Genomic DNA, 22612 nt, shown 5'->3' with positions numbered 1-22612 from the left:
CTTATGGCTGGTCAAAATTCAACGGACAGACATGACTTAACAGCCCGAGTATTTAGAATAAAAGTACAGAAGTTGGTAGCTCTACTTACAAAAGGTAACATATTTGGTGATATGCAATGCTTCATGTACTCGATCGAGTGGCAAAAGCGAGGTTTGCCTCATGTGCACTTACTGCTGTGGTTAAAGGAAAAATTGCATCCGAACCAAATTGACGAAATCATATGTGCTGAGATACCAAACCCAGAAACCGATCAAAAGCTCTATGATACAGTGACAAAGAATATGATTCACGGGCCATGTGGTACATTCAATTCTTCATCGCCATGCATGAAGGAAGGTAAATGTACCAAAAAATATCCGAGGAAGCTTTTAAAAGATACTCAAACCAATGACAAAGGTTATCCTTTGTACAGGCGCAGAGCACCGGAGAATGGTGGACGCACGACGATTATAAAAACCCGTAGAGGAACACAGGAAATATTGGTGGACAATAGCTGGGTGGTCCCATATTCTCCACTCTTATCAAAAAATTTTAATACTCATTTAAATGTAGAGTTCTGTAATACGGTACAGGCGATAAAATATATTCGGAAATATATTAATAAGGGTAGTGACCAGGCTATTTTTAACATCCGCCAGCAAGGGAATGTTAACATTGACCCAAGAGATGAGGTGCAGACCTTTAGAACCGGCCGATATGTTAGTAGTAACGAAGCAGCGTGGCGGATCTTAGGTCTGCCTCTGCACGAGAGACACCCAACCGTCACTCATCTCGCAATTCATTTACCCAATGGCGAGAGGGTTTACTTTACGGAAAATAATTTTAGAGAGAGATTAGAAGCACCACCTAAAACTACACTAACTGTATTTTTCCTGTTGTGCCAAAGTGATACGTTTGCAAAAACATTACTTTACATTGATGTGCCTCGCTACTATACTTGGAATGTGGCACGGAAGCAATGGAAACGTCGTTTACAAGGAACACCTGTCGATTGCTGGCCAGGTGTGAAGGCAGGAGACGCTCTAGGTCGCATTTACACAGTGCACGTTAGCAATTTTGAATGTTATTGCTTGCGTATGCTGCTGAATGTAATAAGGGGTCCAACCAACTTCTCAGATTTAAAAACATTTGAAGGTCAAGAACTTGCAACTTTTCGGCAGGTGTGTGAGAAGATGGGGTTGTTGGAAGATGATAACCACTGGGATACCACCTTAGAAGAGGCCGTGCTATGTCGCTCCCCGGCGCAAATAAGAGAGCTGTTTGCCATATTGATATGCACTTGCGGTTTATCCAATCCTCTACAACTCTGGCACAAGTATAAAACTGCGTTATCAGAGGATATCATGCACAGATTTGAAAGAATGGATCACGTTAACGATGATCTCTGTTTCAATGAGGCGTTGGGGCTTATCGAGGACAAAATATTAATCATTTCTGGAAAGTAATTGTCCGATTTTGGTCTACCCTCACCGCGGCGTAGAGGAGAGCTGTCGAACGAGTTGATAAAAGAGCTAAGCTATGATACCAGCCAGTTAGACGCTCACGTTTGCGAAACTGAGCCACTTTTGCTACCTGATCAAAGAGAGATTTATCACAAAATAGTAGGACGAGTTGAGAATGGTGAAGGTGGACTTTTTTTCCTTGATGCCCCGGGTGGTACAGGAAAAACTTTCTTGCTTAATTTACTTTTAGCAAAAATTCGTAGCGGTTATAACGTTGCATTAGCTGTGGCTTCCTCTGGAATTGCTGCAACATTGCTAAGCGGTGGACGGACGGCACATTCAGTCTTTAAATTACCTCTTAATCTGGTGAACGAAGAAACCCCATCGTGTAATATCAGCAAGAGCAGCGCCCGTGGCCTCCTGTTGCAACAGTGCAAACTAATCGTGTGGGACGAGTGCACAATGTCACACAAACGCGCCATCGAAGGTCTTGATTCTTGTCTACAAGACTTACACAGTAAACAAACAATAATGGGTGGTGTGGTTGTTTTATTGGCTGGGGACTTTAGGCAAACTTTGCCTGTCATCGAGCGAGGCACTGCAAGCAGATGAAATTAACGCATGTCTGAAATCCTCATATTTATGGACCAAAGTTGAAAAGCTGCACCTCACCACCAACATGCGTGTCCAGTTATTCAGTGATCTAGAGTCGGGCGCGTACGCTGAGAAACTGCTCGAGATCGGTGAAGGTCGAATCGAAACTGACGAAGAAGGTATGGTTCTATTCACTAACCAATTTTGTCATGTTGTGGATTCGGAAGACGCACTTATTGCTCAAGTTTTTCCAAATTTGCAACAAAACATCCACAATGAAAATTGGCTATGTGAAAGAACTATACTAGCACCAAGAAATGAAACAGTTGCGAAAATCAATAAAATTATCCTGGACCAAGTAACCAGCGATGCAACAACCTACAACTCCATCGACACAGTCATGTCATCTGAAGACTGTACGAGCTACCCCGTGGAGTTTCTTAACTCTTTGGAGCTATCCGGGGTCCCATCTCATAAGCTCGAATCAAAGGTCGGTATACCCGTTTTGTTAATGCGCAACTTGGACGCCCCGAGATTATGTAATGGCACTAGATTGCGAGTCACTGAACTAGGCAGGCACATTGTAAAGGCCACAATTTTAACTGGAGAAGCTAAGGGTGAAAATATTCTTATACCACGCATCCCAATAATACCCAATAACTTACCCTTTAATTTCAAACGTTTGCAGTTCCCACTTAAAGTTGCATTTTCAATGACCATCAATAAATCGCAAGGGCAAACTTTGAAGGTAGTGGGGAAACATTTAGGCACGCCCTGTTTTTCCCACGGTCAGCTATACGTAGCTTGCTCACGTGTTTCTAAATCGCAAAATCTACATATTTTCGCTAAACGAAAGAAATCAAATAACATAGTTTACAGGAGTATATTGCAGTAAAAACACATAGATAAATTACCTGCAGATGTCCATTATTCCAATTACATACTACCGTATATTCCGGCGTATAAGACGACTTTTGAAGACTGAAAAATCTTCTGTCTAGTCTGGGGTCGTCTTATACGCCGGTAATGCTTTTAAACTTTCAGAAATTGACATGCGGGGATACTCTGGGGGTGTTAATAAGCTGCCGTGGCCGTATCCCTGCCATGTCGGAGTTAATATAAGGTGGAGGGAGTTAAAATACGGCGGCGGTAGGTCCAGACAGTCAGCGCTTCTGTGCTGAAACTGACACATCGCTGCGTATTCCCAGCTCCGGACACAGCGCAGGGCTTCTGTGCCGACAGCTTTCACTTGTCACAGAAGCGGTGGGCTGTGTCCGGAGCAGGGAAGTTCGCATCGCTTCTGTGACAATATATGAAAAGCCGGCAATTCAGCAGCGGCATAAGCCGGCACCCGACAATTTAGAATAGAAAGAATAGAGCTTCACACATAGATTAGATAGATAGAAACATGTCAGTCACATATATATGAAGTACAGTGACAGTATTGCTTACTGTACTTGTCATTTAGTGTAAAGGATTTATTAAAACAAATAATAGTGTTTTCATGCACCGTCTCTTTAAAAAAGCCGGCCGGCAATTCAGCAGCGGTACCCGACAATTTATAACAGACAGAATAGAGCTTCACACATAGATTAGATAGATAGAAACATGTCAGTCACATATATATGAAGTACAGTGATAGTGTTGGTTACTGTACTTGTCATTTAGTATTAAAATAAAGGATTTATTATTAAAAAAATTGGCGTGGGGTTCCCCTTAATTTTAGGCTCTAGCGGAGGTTAAGCAGACAGCTGGGGCAGATGTTTGAAGCCTGGGAAGGGGGTAATACCCACGGAGCTTCCCAGGCTACTAATATCAGCCCCCAGCTGAATACCTAGTCTTTACTAGCTATTAAAATGGGGGACCCCCCAAAAAAAATGACGTGGGGTCCCCCCTAATTTAATAGCTAGCAAAGGCTAGGCAGACAGCTGGGGGCTGATATTAATAGCCCAGGAAGGGAGCCATGAATATTGGCCCCCTCCCAGGCTAGAAACACCAGCCGTCAGCCGCCCCAGAAATGGCGCATCCATAGGATGCGCCAATTCTGGCACTTAGCCTCGCTCTTCCACGCTGCCCTGGTGCGGTGGCAGGGGGTAATAGGGCTGGGGTTGATGTCAGCTTATAATGCCAGCTGACATCAAGCCCAGGTTAGTAATGGAGAGGCGTCTATAAGACACCCCCATTACTAACCCCATAGTCAAAGTTAAAAAAAACACAAACACCCAGAATAAAGTCCTTTAATTGAAATAAAGACACAATTCTTTATTGTTCTAAATTAAACCATACTTACCATCACGCCCATTCCAGCTGAAGCCAACGATCTCCTGCAATAAAAGAAAAATAATAAACCAACCTCATCCTTACCTTTCCATGGCTCCCACGACAGCTTCAGCTCTGCTACATCGAGATGACAGGCTGGACCGCAGCAGAACGCCGCCATCCAGCCTGTCATCCCGCAGACACTGAGAAGCGCAGGCATGCTTGTGCTCCTCAGTGTCTCGCTGTGACGGCATCCAGATGAGCCGAGGTCATGTCCAATGAACTCGGCTCACCTCATGCACGTCACTGACAGCGTGGGAAACTTCTACTGCGCATGCGGGGAGCAGGAGAATTTTCCCACGCTGTCAGTGACGTGCATGAGGTGAGCCGAGTTCATTGGACATGATCTCGGCTCATCTGGATGCCGTCACAGTCAGACACTGAGGAGCACAAGCATGCCTGCGCTTCTCAGTGTCTGCGGGATGACAGGCTGAACGGCAGCGTTCTGCTGCGGTGCAGCCTGTCATGTGAATGTAGCAGAGCTGGACCGGTCCTGGGAACCATGGAAAGGTAAGGATGAGGTTGGTTTATTATTTTTCTTTTATTGCAGGAGATCGTTGGCTTCAGCTGGAATGGGCGTGACGGTAAGTATGGTTTAATTTAGAACATTAAAAAATTGTGTCTTTATTTCAATTAAAGGACTTTTTTCTGGGTGTTGTGTTTTTTTTAATTACTTTACTAGAAATTCATGGTGGTCATGTCTAATATTGGCGTGACCCCATGAATTTTGGGCTTAGGGCCAGCTGATAATGCCAAGCTGGCCCTAACCCCTTTATTACCCAGTGAGCCACCGCACCAGGGCCCTGGATGAGTTGGGTACAGCGCCAGAAGATGGCGCTTCTATGAACGCGCCATTTTCCGGGGTGGCTGCGGACTGCAATTTGCAGCGGGGGGGGCCCAGAAAGCTTGGGTCTCCCTGCGCTGCAGATTCCAGCCCCCAGCTGCCTAGTTGTACCTGGCTGGACACAAAAATAGGGCGAAGCCCCACGTCTTTTTTTTTTAATTATTTCATGAAATAATTAAAAAAAAAAGGGCTTCCCTATATTGTTGTGTCCGGCCAGGTACAAATAGGCAGCTGGTGGTTGGGGGCAGCCCGTTCCTGCCTGCTGTACCTGGCTGGACACAAAAATATGGCGAAGCCCACGTCAACATTTTTGGGAAAAATTAATTACAAAATTAATAATAATTTAGGGACTGCATCTTTATTAACCCCTCAATTGTCATTTAGTGTTAAAATAAAGGATTTTTTAAAAAGAAAATTGGCGTGGGATCCACCATCATTATAGTCTCTAGCGGAGGTTAAGCAGACGGCTGGGGCAGATGTTTGAAGTCTGGGAAGGGGGTAATACCCACGGAGCTTCCCAGGCTACTAATATCAGCCCCCAGCTGAATACCTAGCCTTTACTAGCTATTAGAATGGGGGACCCCCCCAAAAAATGACGTGGGGTCCCCCCTATTTTAATATGTTTATGAGTGACAGTTTTCCTGCTATATACCTGCATGTCATAAGAATTTAAATTAAAAAAGGACCATGTTAAATTCAAATCTGTTTTTTTTTAATTTTTACCGGTGTTTGGTATGCGTTGGAAAAGGGGTAGTCTTATACGGTGAATATATCCTAAACTCTATATTTTAACAGGAAAGTAGGGGGGTCGTCTTATACACCAGGTCGTCTTATACGCCGGAATATACGGTAATTCTTTACTAACACAAACAATATTAAACGCAAGTAACTTCAGTCCGTCCTGTTTATTAATCAGTGTTTAGTAATCCGTTTGTGATGAAATTTGATATGGATAATTTCAAGCCTGGGGAAGGACATAGGGCTACTTTTTATCAACACACCATACAGGCGAAGATTATATAAAACTGTAAACCTGATTGACTGACACACCTAGCGGTCAACGCACAGCCGAAACCACTGAACTTAGCATCTTGAAATTTGCAGATAGGTTCTATTATAGCTTAAATGAGCACTAAGAAAGGAATTTTGATAATTCCACCCTCAAGAGTTTCCCTCTTCATATTATAGGGGTTCAAAAATTGTATGGAATCCGTCAGTTTTGAAGTTAGACATCTGAAACTTTGGATGTACGAGTAAATAAATAAGATTATTTTTTTTACTATTAAGATTTTTTTTTTTTTACTATTAAAATGATCTGTCACGAAACTTAATGTGACAGACCAAATTCCACGCGAGCGAAGCCGCGGGTAAAAGCTAGTATGTATGTGTGTGTATATGTATATATATATATATATATATATATATATATATATATATATATATATATATATATATATATATATATATATACAGGGTGGTCCAAAAGTAGGTGGACAAAGTGTAATAAGGTTATGAAGGGGGAGATTTATCAGACATGGTGTAAAGTGAAACTGGCTCAGTTGCCCTTAGCAACCAATCAGATTCCACTTTTCATTCCTCACAGACTCTTTGGAAAATAAAAGGTGGAATCTGATTGGTTGCTAAGGGCAACTGAGCCAGTTTCACAGATCTAGTTTTCACAGATAGATCTCCCCCAAATCTGTTTTCTTTTCAGATAATTCAGATAACACATAATGGCAAATAATTTAAATGCAGATCAAAGAAAATTGATTTTAGCAGAGTATTGGAAATCTCAAAATGCTGAAACCGTTAGAGCAAATGGGGTTGAAACATTTGGTACTCAAGCCCCAAAGAGACAAACCATTTACCCCATTCGTGACACTGGCTTAATCCTTAATGCTCCAAAAAAAACTGGTCAACCCAAAACAGTCTGTACAGAAGATAATAAACAACTTATTGCTGAAACATTTGTTCAGAGTCCAAAAAAGTCCCCAGAAGAGCCTCTTTGGAATTGGGAATTTCACGAGCTTCTATCATGCGAATCCTGAAATCTATTGGGTGGAAAGCTTATCGTTCACGTCTAATTCATGGTTTATTGGAGGATGATCCAGACAGGCGGCTGCAATTTAGTGTTTGATAAATCTCCCCCTTCATAACCTTATTACACTTTCTGTCCACCTACTTTTGGACCACCCTGTATATATATATAATATATATATATATATATATATATATATATATATATATATATATATATATATATATATATATATATATATATATATATAGTACAGACCAAACTTTTGGACACACCTTCTCATTTAAAGATTTTTCTGTATTTTCATGACTATGAAAATTGTACATTCACACTGAAGGCATCAAAACTATGAATTAACACATGTGGAATTATATACTTAACAAAAAAGTGTGAAACAACTGAAAATATGTCTTATATTCTAGGTTCTTCAAAGTAGCCACCTTTTGCTTTGATGACTGCTTTGCACACTCTTGGCATTCTCTTGAATATGTGTATATACAGTACAGACCAAAAGTTTGGACACACCTTCTCATTTAAAGATTTTTCTGTATTTTCATGACTTTGAAAATTGTACATTCACACTGAAGGCCTCAAAACTATGAATTAACACATGTGGAATTATATACTTAGCAAAAAAGTGTGAAACAACTGAAAATATGTCTTATATTCTTGGTTCTTCAAAGTAGCCACCTTTTGCTTTGATGACTGCTTTGCACATTCTTGGCATTCTCTTTATGAGCTTTAAGAGGTAGTCACCGGAAATTGTTTTCACTTCACAGGTGTGCCCTGTCAGATTTAATAAGTGAGATTTCTTGCCTTATAAATGGGGTTGGGACCATCAGTTGTGTTGTGCAGAAGTCAGGTGGATACACAGCTGATAGTCCTACTGAATAGACTGTTAGAATTTGTATTATGGCAAGAAAAAAGCAGCTAAGTAAAGAAAAACGAGTGGCCATCATTACTTTAAGAAATGAAGGTCAGTCAGTCTGAAAAATTGGGAAAACTTTGAAAGTGTCCCCAAGTGCAGTTGCAAAAACCATCAAGCGCTACAAAGAAATTGGCTCACATGAGGACTGCCCCAGGAAAGGAAGACCAAGAGTCACCTCTGCTTCTGAGGATAAGTTTATCCGAGTCACCAGCCTCAGAAATCGCAGGTTAACAGCAGCTCAGATTAGAGACCAGGTCAATGCCACACAGAGTTCTAGCAGCAGACACATCTCTACAACAACTGTTAAGAGGAGACTTTGTGCAGCAGGCCTTCATGGTAAAATAGCTGCTAGGAAACCACTGCTAAGGACAGGCAACAAGCAGAAGAGACTTGTTTGGGCTAAAGAACACAAGGAATGGACATTAGACCAGAGGAAATCTGTGCTTTGGTCTGATGAGTCCAAATTTGAGATCTTTGGTTCCAACTACCGTGTCTTTGTGCGATGCAGAAAAGGTGAACGGATGGATTCTACATGCCTGGTTCCCACCGTGAAGCATGGAGGAGGAGGTGTGATGGTGTGGGGGTGCTTTGCTGGTGACACTGTTGGGGGATTTATTCAAAATTGAAGGCATACTGAACCAGCATGGCTACCACAGCATCTTGCAGCGGCATGCTATTCCATCCAGTTTGCGTTTAGTTGGACCTTCATTTATTTTTCAACAGGACATTGACCCCAAACACACCTCCAGGCTGTGTAAGGGCTATTTGACCAAGAAGAAGAGTTATGGGGTGCTACGCCAGAAGACCTGGCCTCCACAGTCACCAGACCTAAACCCAATCGAGATGGTTTGGGGTGAGCTGGACCGCAGAGTGAAGGCAAAAGGATCAACAAGTGCTAAGCATCTCTGGGAACTCCTTCAAGATTGTTGGAAGACCATTTCCTTCAAGAGAATGCAAAGAGTGTGCAAAGCAGTCATCAAAGCAAAAGGTGACTACTTTGAAGAACCTAGAATATAAGACATTTTTTCAGTTGTTTCACACTTTTTTGCTAAGTATATAATTCCACATGTGTTAATTCATAGTTTTGATGCCTTCAGTGTGAATGTACAATTTTCATAGTTATGAAAATACAGAAAAATCTTTAAATGAGAAGGTGTGTCCAAACTTTTGGTCTGTACTGTATATATATATATAAAATTAAAATTAGCAAGAGCAGGGATTAAGATGAATAAAATACAGGTTAATGAATCATTTTCTACTAAATTATAATCTGTCCCACGCCGCCTGCTGCTCTCACTGATTCCCTTCCCAAACATGAAGGGAACCCTTAAATCACACATTGGATCTCGATAAATGAAAGATTCAAGATAAAACTCTTTACTAATGAATGGTCTCATTTGTTGAGAACAAAATGGCGCATCAATAGTCAATGGAAACCGAAATTGTCAACCAACCAAGGTTTGGATCCAAATCACCCCGAAAATCAATGAAATGCATTGAAATCACAAATGTTTATGAATTTCATCATGGCTACTCATAATGTGAATAGTTACTGTGTATGACCCCACGAGCCTGCCTGTAATTCCAGTATCTGACAGGATGGCTGATGGTGTCTTGGGGTCTCCTCCGAGGCCCAGATCATTGTCATGCACCAGGAGGAACCCATTGACCAGTGTAAGGTCTGACAATGACTAAGGATTTCATCCTGACAGCAGTGAGAGTGCCTCTGGCTATCATGTGGAGGTTTTTGTGACCCTCTGAGTATATGTCTATTCAGACCACCACCAACCCACCTCCAAACTGGTCATACTGGATGATGTTGCAAGAAGCATAACATTCACCATGGCATCTCCAGGCTCTTTTTCATGTTTGTTACTTGCTAGTTTTGAGCTTGCTCTCATCTGTGAAAAGAAAGGGGCACCATTGGTGGTCCTGCCAATTCCGGTGTTCTCTGGCAAATGCCAATCAAGCTGCAAGGTGGTGACTGTGATCACAGATCCCACTACAGAACATAGGGCCCTCATGGAGTTTAGCAAAAATATGCATGCCATTAGCCCTCTGGAGGTCAAGTTGTAGGTCTCTGGCAATGTCCTGCTGTTGGGTTGATGCTCTTCTACCTCTCGGTCCGGCTCTTCGCGTGTAACGCCCTGGTATCTGCTTTTGAGATTATGCTGAGAAACGCGGCAAAGCTTTTTGTGATGGCTTGTATAAATGTGCCATCCTGAAGAAGCTGGACTACCTGTGCCACCTGAGTGGATTGTAGGTGCCACCTGAGACTCCATACTACCGGCAATAGAAAGTCCTTGTGGTCCAGTTGGTAAAGTTCCATTCAGCCACTTCTTATAGGGACACTAAGCTGCAGTTTTCCTTATCCCTATATAAGGTGCGGTTGGAGCAGCCATTCCAGGTTGGGTATAGACTGACCATAGTGTTCCTCAATGGAAGGCTGGTGCCAATGAAAACATGGGCTGCATAGTCCTTCGGCTGACAGCTGGTTTTCTTAATTAAGTAATTTCTTTTTTTCTTTCAAAAAATAAATAGTATATCCTTTAATTTAATGCTGACACTCTTCTTTATACTGTATAAATATATTCACTGGTTAATTATATTTCTGGGTTCAAGGTTGGAGAAGATATTGGCATCAAACTTCATTGTTCTTGTGGACTATCGCAGTGCCGGATACAATGTGCTCGCTCTGCTGGAGGAAGGGAGGCCGAAGCTGAAGTCTTGGAGAGTAAAGTACAAATCTCAGGAGTCTGTGGAGGTCCTGAGTGAGGACTACAAGGTCAGTTATGGGGCGTCATCGTGTCCATTACATAACCAGCATCTCTGGGGTGATTGCTGACTTGGTGGTGATAATGATACACACCTCAGCTGCTGCAGAACCTCATAATATACACCTCAGCTGCTGCAGAACCTCATAATATACACCTCAGCTGCTGCAACAGCATAATGCACACCTCAGCTGCTGCAACAGCATAATGCACACCACAGCTGCTGCAACAGCATAATGCACACCTCAGCTGCTGCAACAGCATAATGCACACCTCAGCTGCTGCAACAGCATAATGCACACCTCAGCTGCTGCAACAGCATAATGCACACCTCAGCTGCTGCTACGGCATAATGCACACCTCAGCTGCTGCAACGGCATAATGCACACCTCAGCTCCTGCAGAACAACATAATACACACCTCAGCAGCTGCAGAACAACATAATACACACCTCAGCTGCTGCAGAACCTCATAATACACCTCAGCAGGTGCAGAACATCACAATACACCTCAGCTGATGCAGAACAACATAATACACCTCAGCTGCTGCAGAACAGCATAATACACACCTCAGCTGCTGCAGAACCTCATAATACACCTCAGCTGCTGCAGAACCTCATTATACACAACAGGTGCAGAACATCACAATACACCTCAGCTGCAGCAGAACAACATAATGCACCTCAGCTGCTGCAGAATAGCATAATACACCTCTGCTGCTGCAGAACCTCATTATACACCTCAGCAGGTGCAGAACAGCATAATACACCTCAGCTGCTGCAGAACAGCATAATACACCTCAGCTGCTGCAGAATAGCATAATACACCTCTGCTGCTGCAGAACCTCATTATACACCTCAGCAGGTGCAGAACAGCATAATACACCTCAGCTGCTGCAGAACAGCATAATACACCTCAGCTGCTGAAGAACAGCATAATACACCTCAGCTGCTGCAGAACAGCATAATACACCTCAGCTGCTGCAGAACAGCATAATACACCTCAGCTGCTGCAGAACATTATCATATACACCTCAGCTGAAGCAGAACATTATCATATACACCTCAGCTGCTGCAGAACATCATCATATGCATCTCAGCTGCTGCAGAACATCATCATGCCCATCTCAGCTGCTGCAGAACATCATCATGCCCATCTCAGCTGCTGCAGAACATCATTATACCCATCTCAGCTGCTGCAGAACATCACAATACACACCTCAGCTGTAGATCATTATGTAAAGGATGGGAGCATTTCATACAACGAATCAATGCTCAATGGATACTTCCCTTTAATCTTAAATGAGTTTCTGCAGCAGCTGCCGTGCTTATTATAGATATAATGTAACCTTTATGAGAAGTTATTACAGAGGTATTCCCTCTTTATCTACATCAAAAGCTATAAATGTTTGATAGCCTTTGGGACCCCAAGCGACTGTATCTCTAGCCGGGCTGCAAGGCGGCCACTCACGCTCCGAGGAAATAAGCAGAGCCCCCAACCTGTGCCGCCAGCTCTACCCTCTAAATGTGACCTCTGAGGGCCACCTCACCCAGCCAGGGGGAGAATCTGGGGGCCCCGATGTGGGGGCAGCTGCTCTGTGTCCTCCGGCTTTTCTATGGCCTCAAAGCTGCTAATATTATTCTATTTTTCAGTAGAGGACACTTTGTCCCATGTAATCAGACGTTCCGATCCTCATCCCCTCCATTAAAGCGTCTCCCGTCTGTAATTATGGAGCACGTCCATGTGCTGCACAACTACATCACCTGCCCTGGCTGGTAGGGCATTATGGGACTTGTAGTTCTTCAGCAGCTCTGCTCATCAGATTTCTACCGAGGAATCATCTGGTTGTAGATTGTGCACAAGTGATTGCAGTTTTCTCATTTCCCCATCTTTTCTTCCCGTCGGCTGAATGTGTCCATGACTTTACTGTTTCTTTCCTATTGTAGGAGTTTGTGGAGGGTAAACAGTTCATGACCCTTTTGGAAACGGCATTTCAGAAATTCAGAGACCTTCATAACCTGCTGCGGAGCACTGATGACTATAGTAAGTAAAGTCCTAACATCTGATGTGGTTTTGGACCACGTGCACATATGGCATATTTGCCTCTGATTGATGGGAATTTTGTAGAAAATCTGTAATATGTTAGAAAACCCCATTTATTTGCGGCATGGGTATAAACACTATTCTTTGCCAGAGAAACTTGACAATTATGGGGGCTCGCAGACCAACAATTGCAACATACAGAGGGTAAAATAAGTATTTGATACACTCCCTATTTTGCAAGTTTTCCCACCTACAGAGAATGGAGAGGTCTGTAATTTTTATCGTAGGTACACTTCACCTGTGAGAGACAGAATCGAAAAAGAAAATCCAGAAAATCACATTGTATGATTTGTACATAATTAATTAGCATTTTATTGCATGAAATAAGTATTTGATACAATAGAAAAACAGAACTTACTATTTGGTACAAAAACCTTTGTTTGCAATTACAGAGGTCAGATGTTTCCTGTAGTTCTTGACCAGGTTTGCACACACTGCAGCAGGGATTTTGGCCCCCTCCTCCATACAGATCTTCTCCAGATCTTTCAGATTTCATGTTGTCGCTGGGCAGCATTGAGTTTTAGCTCCCTCCAAAGATTTTGTATTGGGTTCAGGTCTGGAGACTGGCTAGACAACTCCAGGCCTTGCAATGCATTTTACAGAGCCACTCCTTAGTCGACCTATCTGTGTGTTTCGGGTGATTGTCATGCTGGAAGACCCATTTTCAATGCTCTTACTGAAGGAAGGAGGTTGTTGTCCACAATCTCTCGATACATGACCCCATCCAAACATGACCCCATCCATCCTCCCTTCAATATGGTGCAGTCACCCTGCCTCCTTTGCAGAAAAGCACCCCCAAAGTATGATGTTTCCCCCACTATGCTTCACAGTTGGGAGGGCGTTCTTGGGGTTGTACTCATCCTTCTTCTGTTTCTAAACATGGCGAGTGGAATTGATACCAAAAAGTTCTATTTTGGGCTCATCTGACGACAAGACTTTCTCCCATGCCTCCTCTGGATCATCTAGATGGTCATTGGTGAACTTCAAGTAGGCCTGGACATGTGCTGGCGTGAGCAGGGGGACCTTGCATGCCTGCAGGATTTTAATCTATGACGGCGTAGTGTGCTACTAACGGTAATGTTTGAGACTGCGGTCCCAGCTCTCTTCATGTCATTGACCAGATCCTTCCGTGCAGTTCTGGTCTGATTCCTGACCTTTCTCAGAATCATCCTTACCCCACGAGATGTTGCATGGAGCCCCAGACCGAGGAAGATTGACAGTCATCTTGTGTTTTTTCCATTTTCTAATAATTGTGCCAATAGTTGTTTCCTTCTCACCAAGCTGCTTGCCTATTGTCCTGTAGCCCATCCCAGCCTTGTGCAGGTCTACAATATTGTCCCTGGTGTCCTTAGACAGCTCTTTGGTCTTGGCCATTGTGGAGAGGTTGGAGTGTGATTGCTTGAGTGTGTGGACAGGTGTCTTTTATACAGGTAATGAGTTCAAACAGGTGCAATTAATACAGGTAATGAGTGCAGAGTAGGAGGGCTTCTTAAGGAAAAACTAACAGGTCTGTGAGGGCCAGAATTCTTGCTGGTTGGTAGATGATCAAATACTTATTTCATGCAATAAAATGCAAATTAATTATGTAAAAATCATACAATGTGATATTCTGGTTTTTATATTTAGATTCTGTCTCTCACAGTTGAAGTGTACCTACGATAAAAATTACAGACCTCTCCATTTTTTGTAGGTGGGAAAACTTGCAAAATCGGCAGTGTATCCAATACTTATCTTCCCCACTGTATATGGAGGGGTCAGAGCTCCATCTTTTTACCGATCTCATTATTTCTGTCTGCAGCAGGCACTGGAGATACTCAGTATAGATTTATGTATCTGTCATTGACTTCTATGAGAGACGTCTGAATCTATATGCAGTGAGCTCCCCCTATTGGTGGCTCTAGGCTGTCAGATCTGAATAATTTTGGGCTTGTACTAGATAGTTGAAAGTTATTGCTACCATTGTTCTTCTTTATGGGTGTGCGGTGGGGGGTGGATTGATAATTTTCCCTTTTTCCTGTTCAGAAAATATTAAAGGTTCATGATAACCTTGCAATATATCAGCTTGCTTTGGACACGTGGCCAGATATTGGAAGCCTATAAATGGATGATGTGGCAGTGGGTGGGGGGGTTATTCACAGTATCCCACATCCTTTTACTATTAATTTCTAGTGGCTGACCCTGAAATCCCAAAGCAATATGAAGCCATAGAATCAAATTACAAGACATTTGTGTCCTCGGCCAATGACGCAGGAGTCACCCTGGAGCAAGTACTCACCAGCTGGACTCATTTTGAGATTAATATGACCCTGATCGCAACTTGGCTGGAGGAGCAGCAGAGGATCGCACTGTCCAATGTAAGTAATATGATTATTTCATCTTAAAGGGGCACTTTCAGGACTCTTATCTGAAGGCAGCATGGGATGGAGGAGCAGATGATGGGTTTGGGCAGATATTGATTTCTGTGATTTATTTCAGTATTTTCACATGAAAAGCTGTTCAAATCCTGCAGAAAAAGCCCGAGAGTTCCGCTTTCCCCACCCACTCATAGAAAAAGCCTGAGAGTCCTGCTTTCCCCACCTACTCATAGCGAAAACCTGAGAGTCCTGCTTCCCCCACCCACTCATAGCGAAAGCCAGAGAGTCCCGCTTCTCCTATCCACTCATAGAAAAAGCCTGAGAGCCTTGCTTCCCCCAACCATTTATAGAAAAAGCCTGCGAGTCCTGCTTTCCCCACCCACTCATAGAAAAAGCCTGTGAGTCCTGCTTCCCACACCCACTCATAGAAAAAGCCTGCGAGTCCTGCTTCCCCCACCCACTCATAGAAAAAAGCCTGCGAGTCCTTCTTCCCCCACCCACTCATAGAAAAAGCCTGTGAGTCCTGCTTCCCCCACTCACTCATAGAAAAAGCCTGTGAGTCCTGCTTCCCCCAACCATTTATAGAAAACGCCTGTGAATCCTGCTTCCCCCACCCATTCATAGAAAAAGCCTGCGAGTCCTGCTTCCCCCACCCACTCATAGAAAAAGCCTGCGAGTCCTGCTCCTCCCCCACTGATAGAAAAAGCCTGCGAGTCCTGCTTCCATCACCCAATCATAGAAAAAGCCTGCGAGTCCTGCTTCCCACACCCACTCATAGAAAAAGCCTGCGAGTCCTGCTTCCCCCACCCACTCATAGAAAAAGCCTGCTAGTCCTTCTTCCCCCACCCATAGAAAAAGCCTGTGAGTCCTGCTTTCCCCACCAACTCATAGAAAAAGCCTGTGAGTCCTTCTTCCCCCACCCATAGAAAAAGCCTGTGAGTCCTGCTTCCCCCACCAACTCATAGAAAAAGCCTGTGAGTCCTGCTTCCCCCACCAACTCATAGAAAAAGCCTGAGTCTTGCTTCCCCCAACTATTTATAGAAAAAGCCTGAGTCCTGCTTCCCCCCACCCACTGATAGAAAAAGCCTGCGAGTCCTGCTTCCCCCACTCACTCATAGAAAAAGCCTGTGAGTCCTGCTTCCCCCACCAACTCATAGAAAAAGCCTGTGAGTCTTGCTTCCCCCACCCACTGATAGAAAAAGCCTGAGTCCTGCTTCCCCCAACTATTTCTAGAAAAAGCCTGTTGGCCCTGCTTCCCCCACCCACTCATAGAAAAAGCCTGTGAGTCCTGCTTCCCCCACCCACTCATAGAAAAAGCCTGTGAGTTCGCTTCCCCCACCAACTCATAGAAAAAGCCTGTGAGTCTTGCTTCCCCCACCCACTGATAAAAAAAGGCCTGAGTCCTGCTTCCCCCAACTATTTCTTGAAAAAGCCTGTGGGCCCTGCTTCCCCCACCCATTAATAGAAAAAGCCTGCGAGTCCTGCTTTCCCCACCCACTCATAGCGAAAGCCTGAGAGTCCCGCTTCTCCTATCCACTCATAGAAAAAGCCTGAGAGCCTTGCTTCCCCCAACCATTTATAGAAAAAGCCTGCGAGTCCTGCTTTCCCCACCCACTCATAGAAAAAGCCTGTGAGTCCTGCTTCCCCCACCCACTCATAGAAAAAGCCTGCGAGTCCTGCTTTCCCCACCCACTCATAGCGAAAGCCTGAGAGTCCCACTTTTCCCATACACTCATAGTGAAAACCTGAGAGCCCCACTTTTCCTATACACCCATAGAAAAAGCCTATAAGTCATACTCATAGTGAAAGCCTGTTATCTGCTGGGGAAACATTCCTACTTGCTGACTGTTTCTGTAAGACTGTTTTTACCAAACAAATGCAGGTCCCCGTGGAAATTCTTTCCAAATGGAAATCTGTGCTGGAGTCTCTGAACAGGGACGGCAGCTTCCTGATTGAGAGGACCTACGAGAAAACGGCGACCAAGATATCCCAGAGGCTGAAGGCATTGAACCATCGATGGGGCAGATATGTACGGGTATCAAATGCTTTCTAAGTGTGAACATGTGTGATATAGGGATGGGTGAGCATTAATGTAGAGAATGGGGTATCCAGTTTACAAAACAAAATCTCATATATCCTTTTAGGGGGGATCACCCCATCAGGATCCACATAAAGAGACCAATTGGACATCTCAATGCACAATTTCACCACCTTTTGGAGGTGGTAGTGGCCCCCTTACCTCTTGGGCCCCTTATAGGGATATCATATAACTTACTCTAAATGACCGATTGTCCAAAGTCTTCTGTAAATTTTAACTGATATCATCGTCTTCCTCAGGTGACACAACATGAAGAACAAAAGGTCCGTAATGGCAGCACTGCTGAAGAGCATTCGGCTAATGACTTAGAAGAAGTTTGCAAGACGCAATCGGACATTTCTGCTCGCTCCCTCAGTCTGTACATTCAGAGTTTACAGGTCGGTGAATAGTTTTATACTTTTCTATCATTTATTATACGGGTATTATTAAGGGTATTATTGGAGATGCATAAAAAAAAGAAAAAGCCAAGACTTATCTAGAATTAATTAATATAGGTTAAATGGCAGAGCTGAGTTTGTCACAGAGTCCAATCCAGAGCTGGCAGCGGTACAGCAGAATTTACTCAGTCATAATAGAGCTCACTTTTCCTCACTGTCAAGTGGTAGGGCAGAATTTGCTCAGTGATGGTAGAGCTAAGTTTTTCTCAAGAGTCCGATGCAGAGGTGCAATCATGTGGCGAAGTTTGCTCAGCGGTGGCAGAGATGAGTTTGTCATGGAGTCCAATGCATTGCTGGCAGAAGTATGACAGAGTTGACTCCGGGATATAACAAGACTGAGTTTCTTACAGTCCCGAATGCAGAGTAAGCAGTGGTATAGAACAGCTTGGTTTGTCACTCATCACAAGGCCAAAAGCAGAACTGGCTAGTGATATAGCAGTCCATGGTAGCCGCAAACACCATCTATCTGAGAGCATGATGTCAGTGGTGTATGCTGAACATGCAGAGTGACAGACATGGCCAGGGGCAGAAGAACGACACCACGTCTGGCTCTGGATCCAGGCGATGTGGATGTGAGTAACAAGAGGCAAACCTAAATTATTTCAGAATAAAAATGAAGATGCACCCCCATTTACAATACCATTCAATGTCAAACACTTTCCTTCTTTAAAGTTTGGTACTAAATTCTGTACTAATAAATAATATATATTTATTGTAGTCTGAGTTTTGCATTTTTTTAAATAATGGAGCTCCAATTCCCCTGCAAAGACATAGATTTATAAAATAAAATGCTGGCCACCACTAGAGGGAGCTCTTGAGCTAAACTGCATACAGACTATAGCCAAACTCAATACAGGGGTATGCAATGACCTCCCTCTAGTGGTGACTACTAATATGTACACAGGAATATTAATTTATATGACAATGGTTAGAGAAGCATCAACGCTCACAGGACAACTCAGGAAAGGAGATAATAAAGTTAAGTTTATGTTACAATATTATTTTACAGAAGAGTGGGAAAGATACCAAAACCCTGGAGACATCCTCAGAAATCCTCAGTCACTTTGAAGCGGTAGAGAAAGTCATGGAGGCTGTGGACAACTGGTCTGGGAAGGCTGAGCAGCTTCTTAGTGATCTTGATCAACAGGAGATCACACGGGAGCCTTCACTTGTAGATATTCAGGTAACATTGCAAACGATTGATACAATCCAAGTTGTAGACCACCCCATTGGGTTCCAGAAAGTCAAAAAGGCTTGAACTATATTGCTATATCTGCAAAATGGCAGTAGATTCTTGGAGGCATGGGGTCTTGCCAAAGATAGCGCTAGTTATAACAATGGGTGCTGGCGAACTCTTTATTGAAGAATACAATTGATGGTAAAAAAAGAGGGTCAGATATTGGTCCAATGGTTATGGAAAGGGCCTGGATGGAAAAAGCAAACATCAAGTCCATCTGTTGTGGGTGGCAAAACTCCCCTGACTAAATGGAGAATTGGTACCGCTATGGGCACCACCACCACTCCATTCATTGTCTATGCGCCTGGCACAGATAGCCGAGCCCTGGGCTATGTCAGCAGCTGGTGATGACTTGCATTTACGATACGGCTTCTTCAACTTTTTATTTTTGCAGTAATTTGTTTTTACTTCTATAAGAGATTATAGATGCGGGAGCCCAGGAAGGAAGAGTTATTGTATTTGCACCCTTTTCTGATAGCTGAATCCTGATCTGAGATCATTCTTTAGAGTTCAGCAAACTTTCAGCCCTCTTACTGACTTTTTTTAAGCACTTCCAGTAAGAGAGCCACAACTTTGCTGAACACAAACTAATATTGCATCACATAGCTACCACCTTTGGTACACATTTTCCAACCCAGCAGTCTCAATGCCAAGACTCACCCGCGCTGGGTACCGTATCATAAGGATTCAGTTAACCAATGCAAGCTTAATAGATCTATGAAGCAATAGGGGTACCAAAAAAAAACCCTCAAATATGGGGAGATCATACAAATCCCTTGCAAATTTTGCCAGGGCCAGATCAGGGTTGTTCAGTGCAATGCAAAGTCACTGCTGCAGAGTAAAAAGTAAAAGTGGTGCTTTTCTTATTTTTTGCACATCTTTTATATAAAAGCAGATGATGAGGGGCCCTTTAAGGCTCCCAGCATTTACATTACGTGCACCATTTGTGGTGTCAGTCATATAATTAGAGTGTGATTAATCATCCGGGAAATATTCCGGTACGTCGTTCTCACACAATGCCCATATTGTCTCCTTAGGACTTCTATCATGATGGGATTTCTTGCCAGGAGCAGCTAGAGAAGACAGAGGCGAACGTGCAAGCGCTGACACAACTTCTCCACCGTCGGGAGGATTTAGAGAGCTCTGATTTTGACAGATGGCGGCACAAAGTTGTCCGTACACGGGAAAGAGTTCAGGTAGTTATACGTTGGCTCGCGAGAAAGTGATAATGAGGAAACGTAGAACAAAAATCACTCTTAACTGCAATACCAGTACTGACCATGGACCAAAGGAGGAGCTGTTTTTGGAGTTGTCTTTTTTGTTATATGTATGTCATAAAGTTTAGAACCTATTTTATTAACTAGAAAAGATCTAAGAGTGACTGATATATTCATCTTGGTAGTTTTAGGTTTCAGATGTTTGTCCAGAGGGAGTCAGCTGGAGGTGGTCTCCACAGGGACCTCCAAATGTGAAGGCTCAGAGGGAGTAAATTATTTAGTAAACCAATACTTATAAGAACTGCTTCGGTGAATGTGATGTTTTTGGTTGACCATCACACCAATAATCCCGCTGTTTTAGGATCTGGTCTCCAGGGCGAGTTGGGTCGTGAACCCCCCAGAACAAAGTTTGTCCGAAGAAGACATAAACAGGAACTTTGAGAGTTCAAGGAGCAACTTGGAAACTTATATAACCGAAGCTGTGAGCCTGTTGGGACAGAAGGTCACCCCTGAGGAGTTCATCTCGCAGTATGAGGTCGGTGTTATTCTCTTTGTGGCCTCCAGCAGATTTATGTGGCTACAATTTACGACATTTTTATATGTGACTCCGTATAATGTTTGCGCCATAAATCTCATTGTCAGTCTGGTGCTTGGCTTCCTCCATACGGCCTCACTTGTCTCCGCTTGTTATTAAAGACCTGCATTGCAGTGTAACATTTTCATTAAATCTTTGTATTGCAGTGTCTGGTTTTAGTGGGCTTGTGCTCCTATACGGCCAGTCTGGACAAGCAGAGCTGCAGTCTGGACAAGCAGAGCTGCAGCTTAAAGAATGGTGAAGGAGCACAATGGCATCTCTAGCCATAGTTGTTAGGGCTCATACAGACAGAACACATCCATAGCAGATTTTGTCATGTTTATTAGGTGCTGATTTGGCCCCTTTCCATTACGTTGGGGCTTTGACATCACCATTCACATGGTCTAAGGCCTGAACCTGGTTTCATACAGCCAGGTGTGCATATGTTCTTAGTAGGAAAAGGAGGGTGAGTCCCATGCAAAATTAGACTAAAGTTGTACGCACCCTCTAATATCTGCAGGATCGGCCGACAGTCTAATGTGTGTGGGGGTCCCCATGACTCGTAGGGAACACAGGAACCAAGCACTAATGTGTATGGGGGGCCCCATGACTCGTAGGAAACACAGGAACCGAGCACTAATGTGTATGGGGGGCCCCATGACTCATAGGGAACACAACAGCCAAGCACTGATGTGTATGGGGGGGCCCATGACTCACAGGGAGCACAGGAGCCGAGCACTAATGTGTACGGGGGTGTTAAAAGGCTCGGATGCCGCACGCAGAGAGTATGGCAGAGGTTTAATTCAAGATTTGGTTTCTCCACTCAGGGAGTGTAAATTTAAGTAACACAACAATAAAACTGTAAAATCAGACAATAAACGATTGTGGTTGAACTATAACACGGAAAGGATGAACAATACGGCGCAGTCCCAAAAGTTCAGGCTGAATAAGAGAAGGTAGATTACTGGAGGCTTGCACTTATCTGTCCTTTAGCGATAACTACGTCCGTCTTCAGACACTCACTCCGGAGGGTGTCCATCTTCTGGCGGCAGTGGGCGGTCTCGGGTCTCACCCACTGGGCCCCCAGTCCTTTTGACCACACGACAGCGGTCACGACTCCTTTAAGAGCCGTAGCATGCTCCTCCGGCGTACAACAAACTGCGTTAGGATCACTAATCCCGGGTGCGTCCTCACCCGTAGGTCACCGTCAGATGTCTGGAAAACTGTGATGATGCAGGTAACTGAACGATCACTTTCTGTAGGCCCGGTACAGACCGCACGCCCCTTGTTTTGCAGCAAGCTGTGTCACCCTTTTGTCCGTCACCGCAGACAGGTCAGCACGTCTCTATTTCAACGAGGACAGGTCAGCACGTCTCTCTCTTGTTGTCGGCAGGACAGACTGTTTCTCCCCAACTGCCGGTCTGCTCTGCACAACCAACTGTCTCTTTCGTGCGAGCCCAGACACCTGACTTCCTCTCTTCCGTCCCTCTCCTCTGTCCCCCAGCACTGTCCATGAAGTCCCCCGTGCACTCTTAATCTCGTCCCCTGGCAACACTGGGCAGGACCCTGGCAGTTCCTGCGCCGGAGGTCCGCACCTGTCCCTAGGCAAGTCTTCCTTCTTACACTCCCGCTCCCTTTGAGCTCGCCATTCC

General features: G+C 44.0%; 1 protein-coding gene across 7 annotated transcripts in view; it reads left to right on the top strand.

Moving 5' to 3' along the window:
• Positions 1-22612, top strand: part of SYNE2 (spectrin repeat containing nuclear envelope protein 2) — a 327838-nt gene that overhangs the window by 63557 nt on the left and 241669 nt on the right. For 4 of the 7 annotated variants that reach the window (XM_073638688.1, XM_073638689.1, XM_073638691.1 and 1 more), the window contains exons 14-21: positions 10789-10951; positions 12887-12983; positions 15213-15397; positions 17280-17432; positions 17735-17872; positions 18942-19115; positions 20207-20365; positions 20748-20921. In XM_073638688.1, coding sequence (XP_073494789.1) covers positions 10789-10951; positions 12887-12983; positions 15213-15397; positions 17280-17432; positions 17735-17872; positions 18942-19115; positions 20207-20365; positions 20748-20921 — 1243 coding nt within the window. The remainder of the gene's footprint in view (positions 1-10788; positions 10952-12886; positions 12984-15212; positions 15398-17279; positions 17433-17734; positions 17873-18941; positions 19116-20206; positions 20366-20747; positions 20922-22612) is intronic. The other 3 variants (XM_073638692.1, XM_073638693.1, XM_073638690.1) reach the window with 1 other exon arrangement.

Source organism: Phyllobates terribilis, unplaced genomic scaffold (assembly GCF_046119375.1).
Source record: "Phyllobates terribilis strain yellow unplaced genomic scaffold, ASM4611937v1 Scaffold_7__3_contigs__length_470593459, whole genome shotgun sequence".
Classification (NCBI taxonomy): domain Eukaryota; kingdom Metazoa; phylum Chordata; class Amphibia; order Anura; family Dendrobatidae; genus Phyllobates; species Phyllobates terribilis.
The sequence above is the reverse complement of the archived record's forward strand: the minus strand, read 5'-3'. Positions and strand labels throughout refer to the sequence as shown.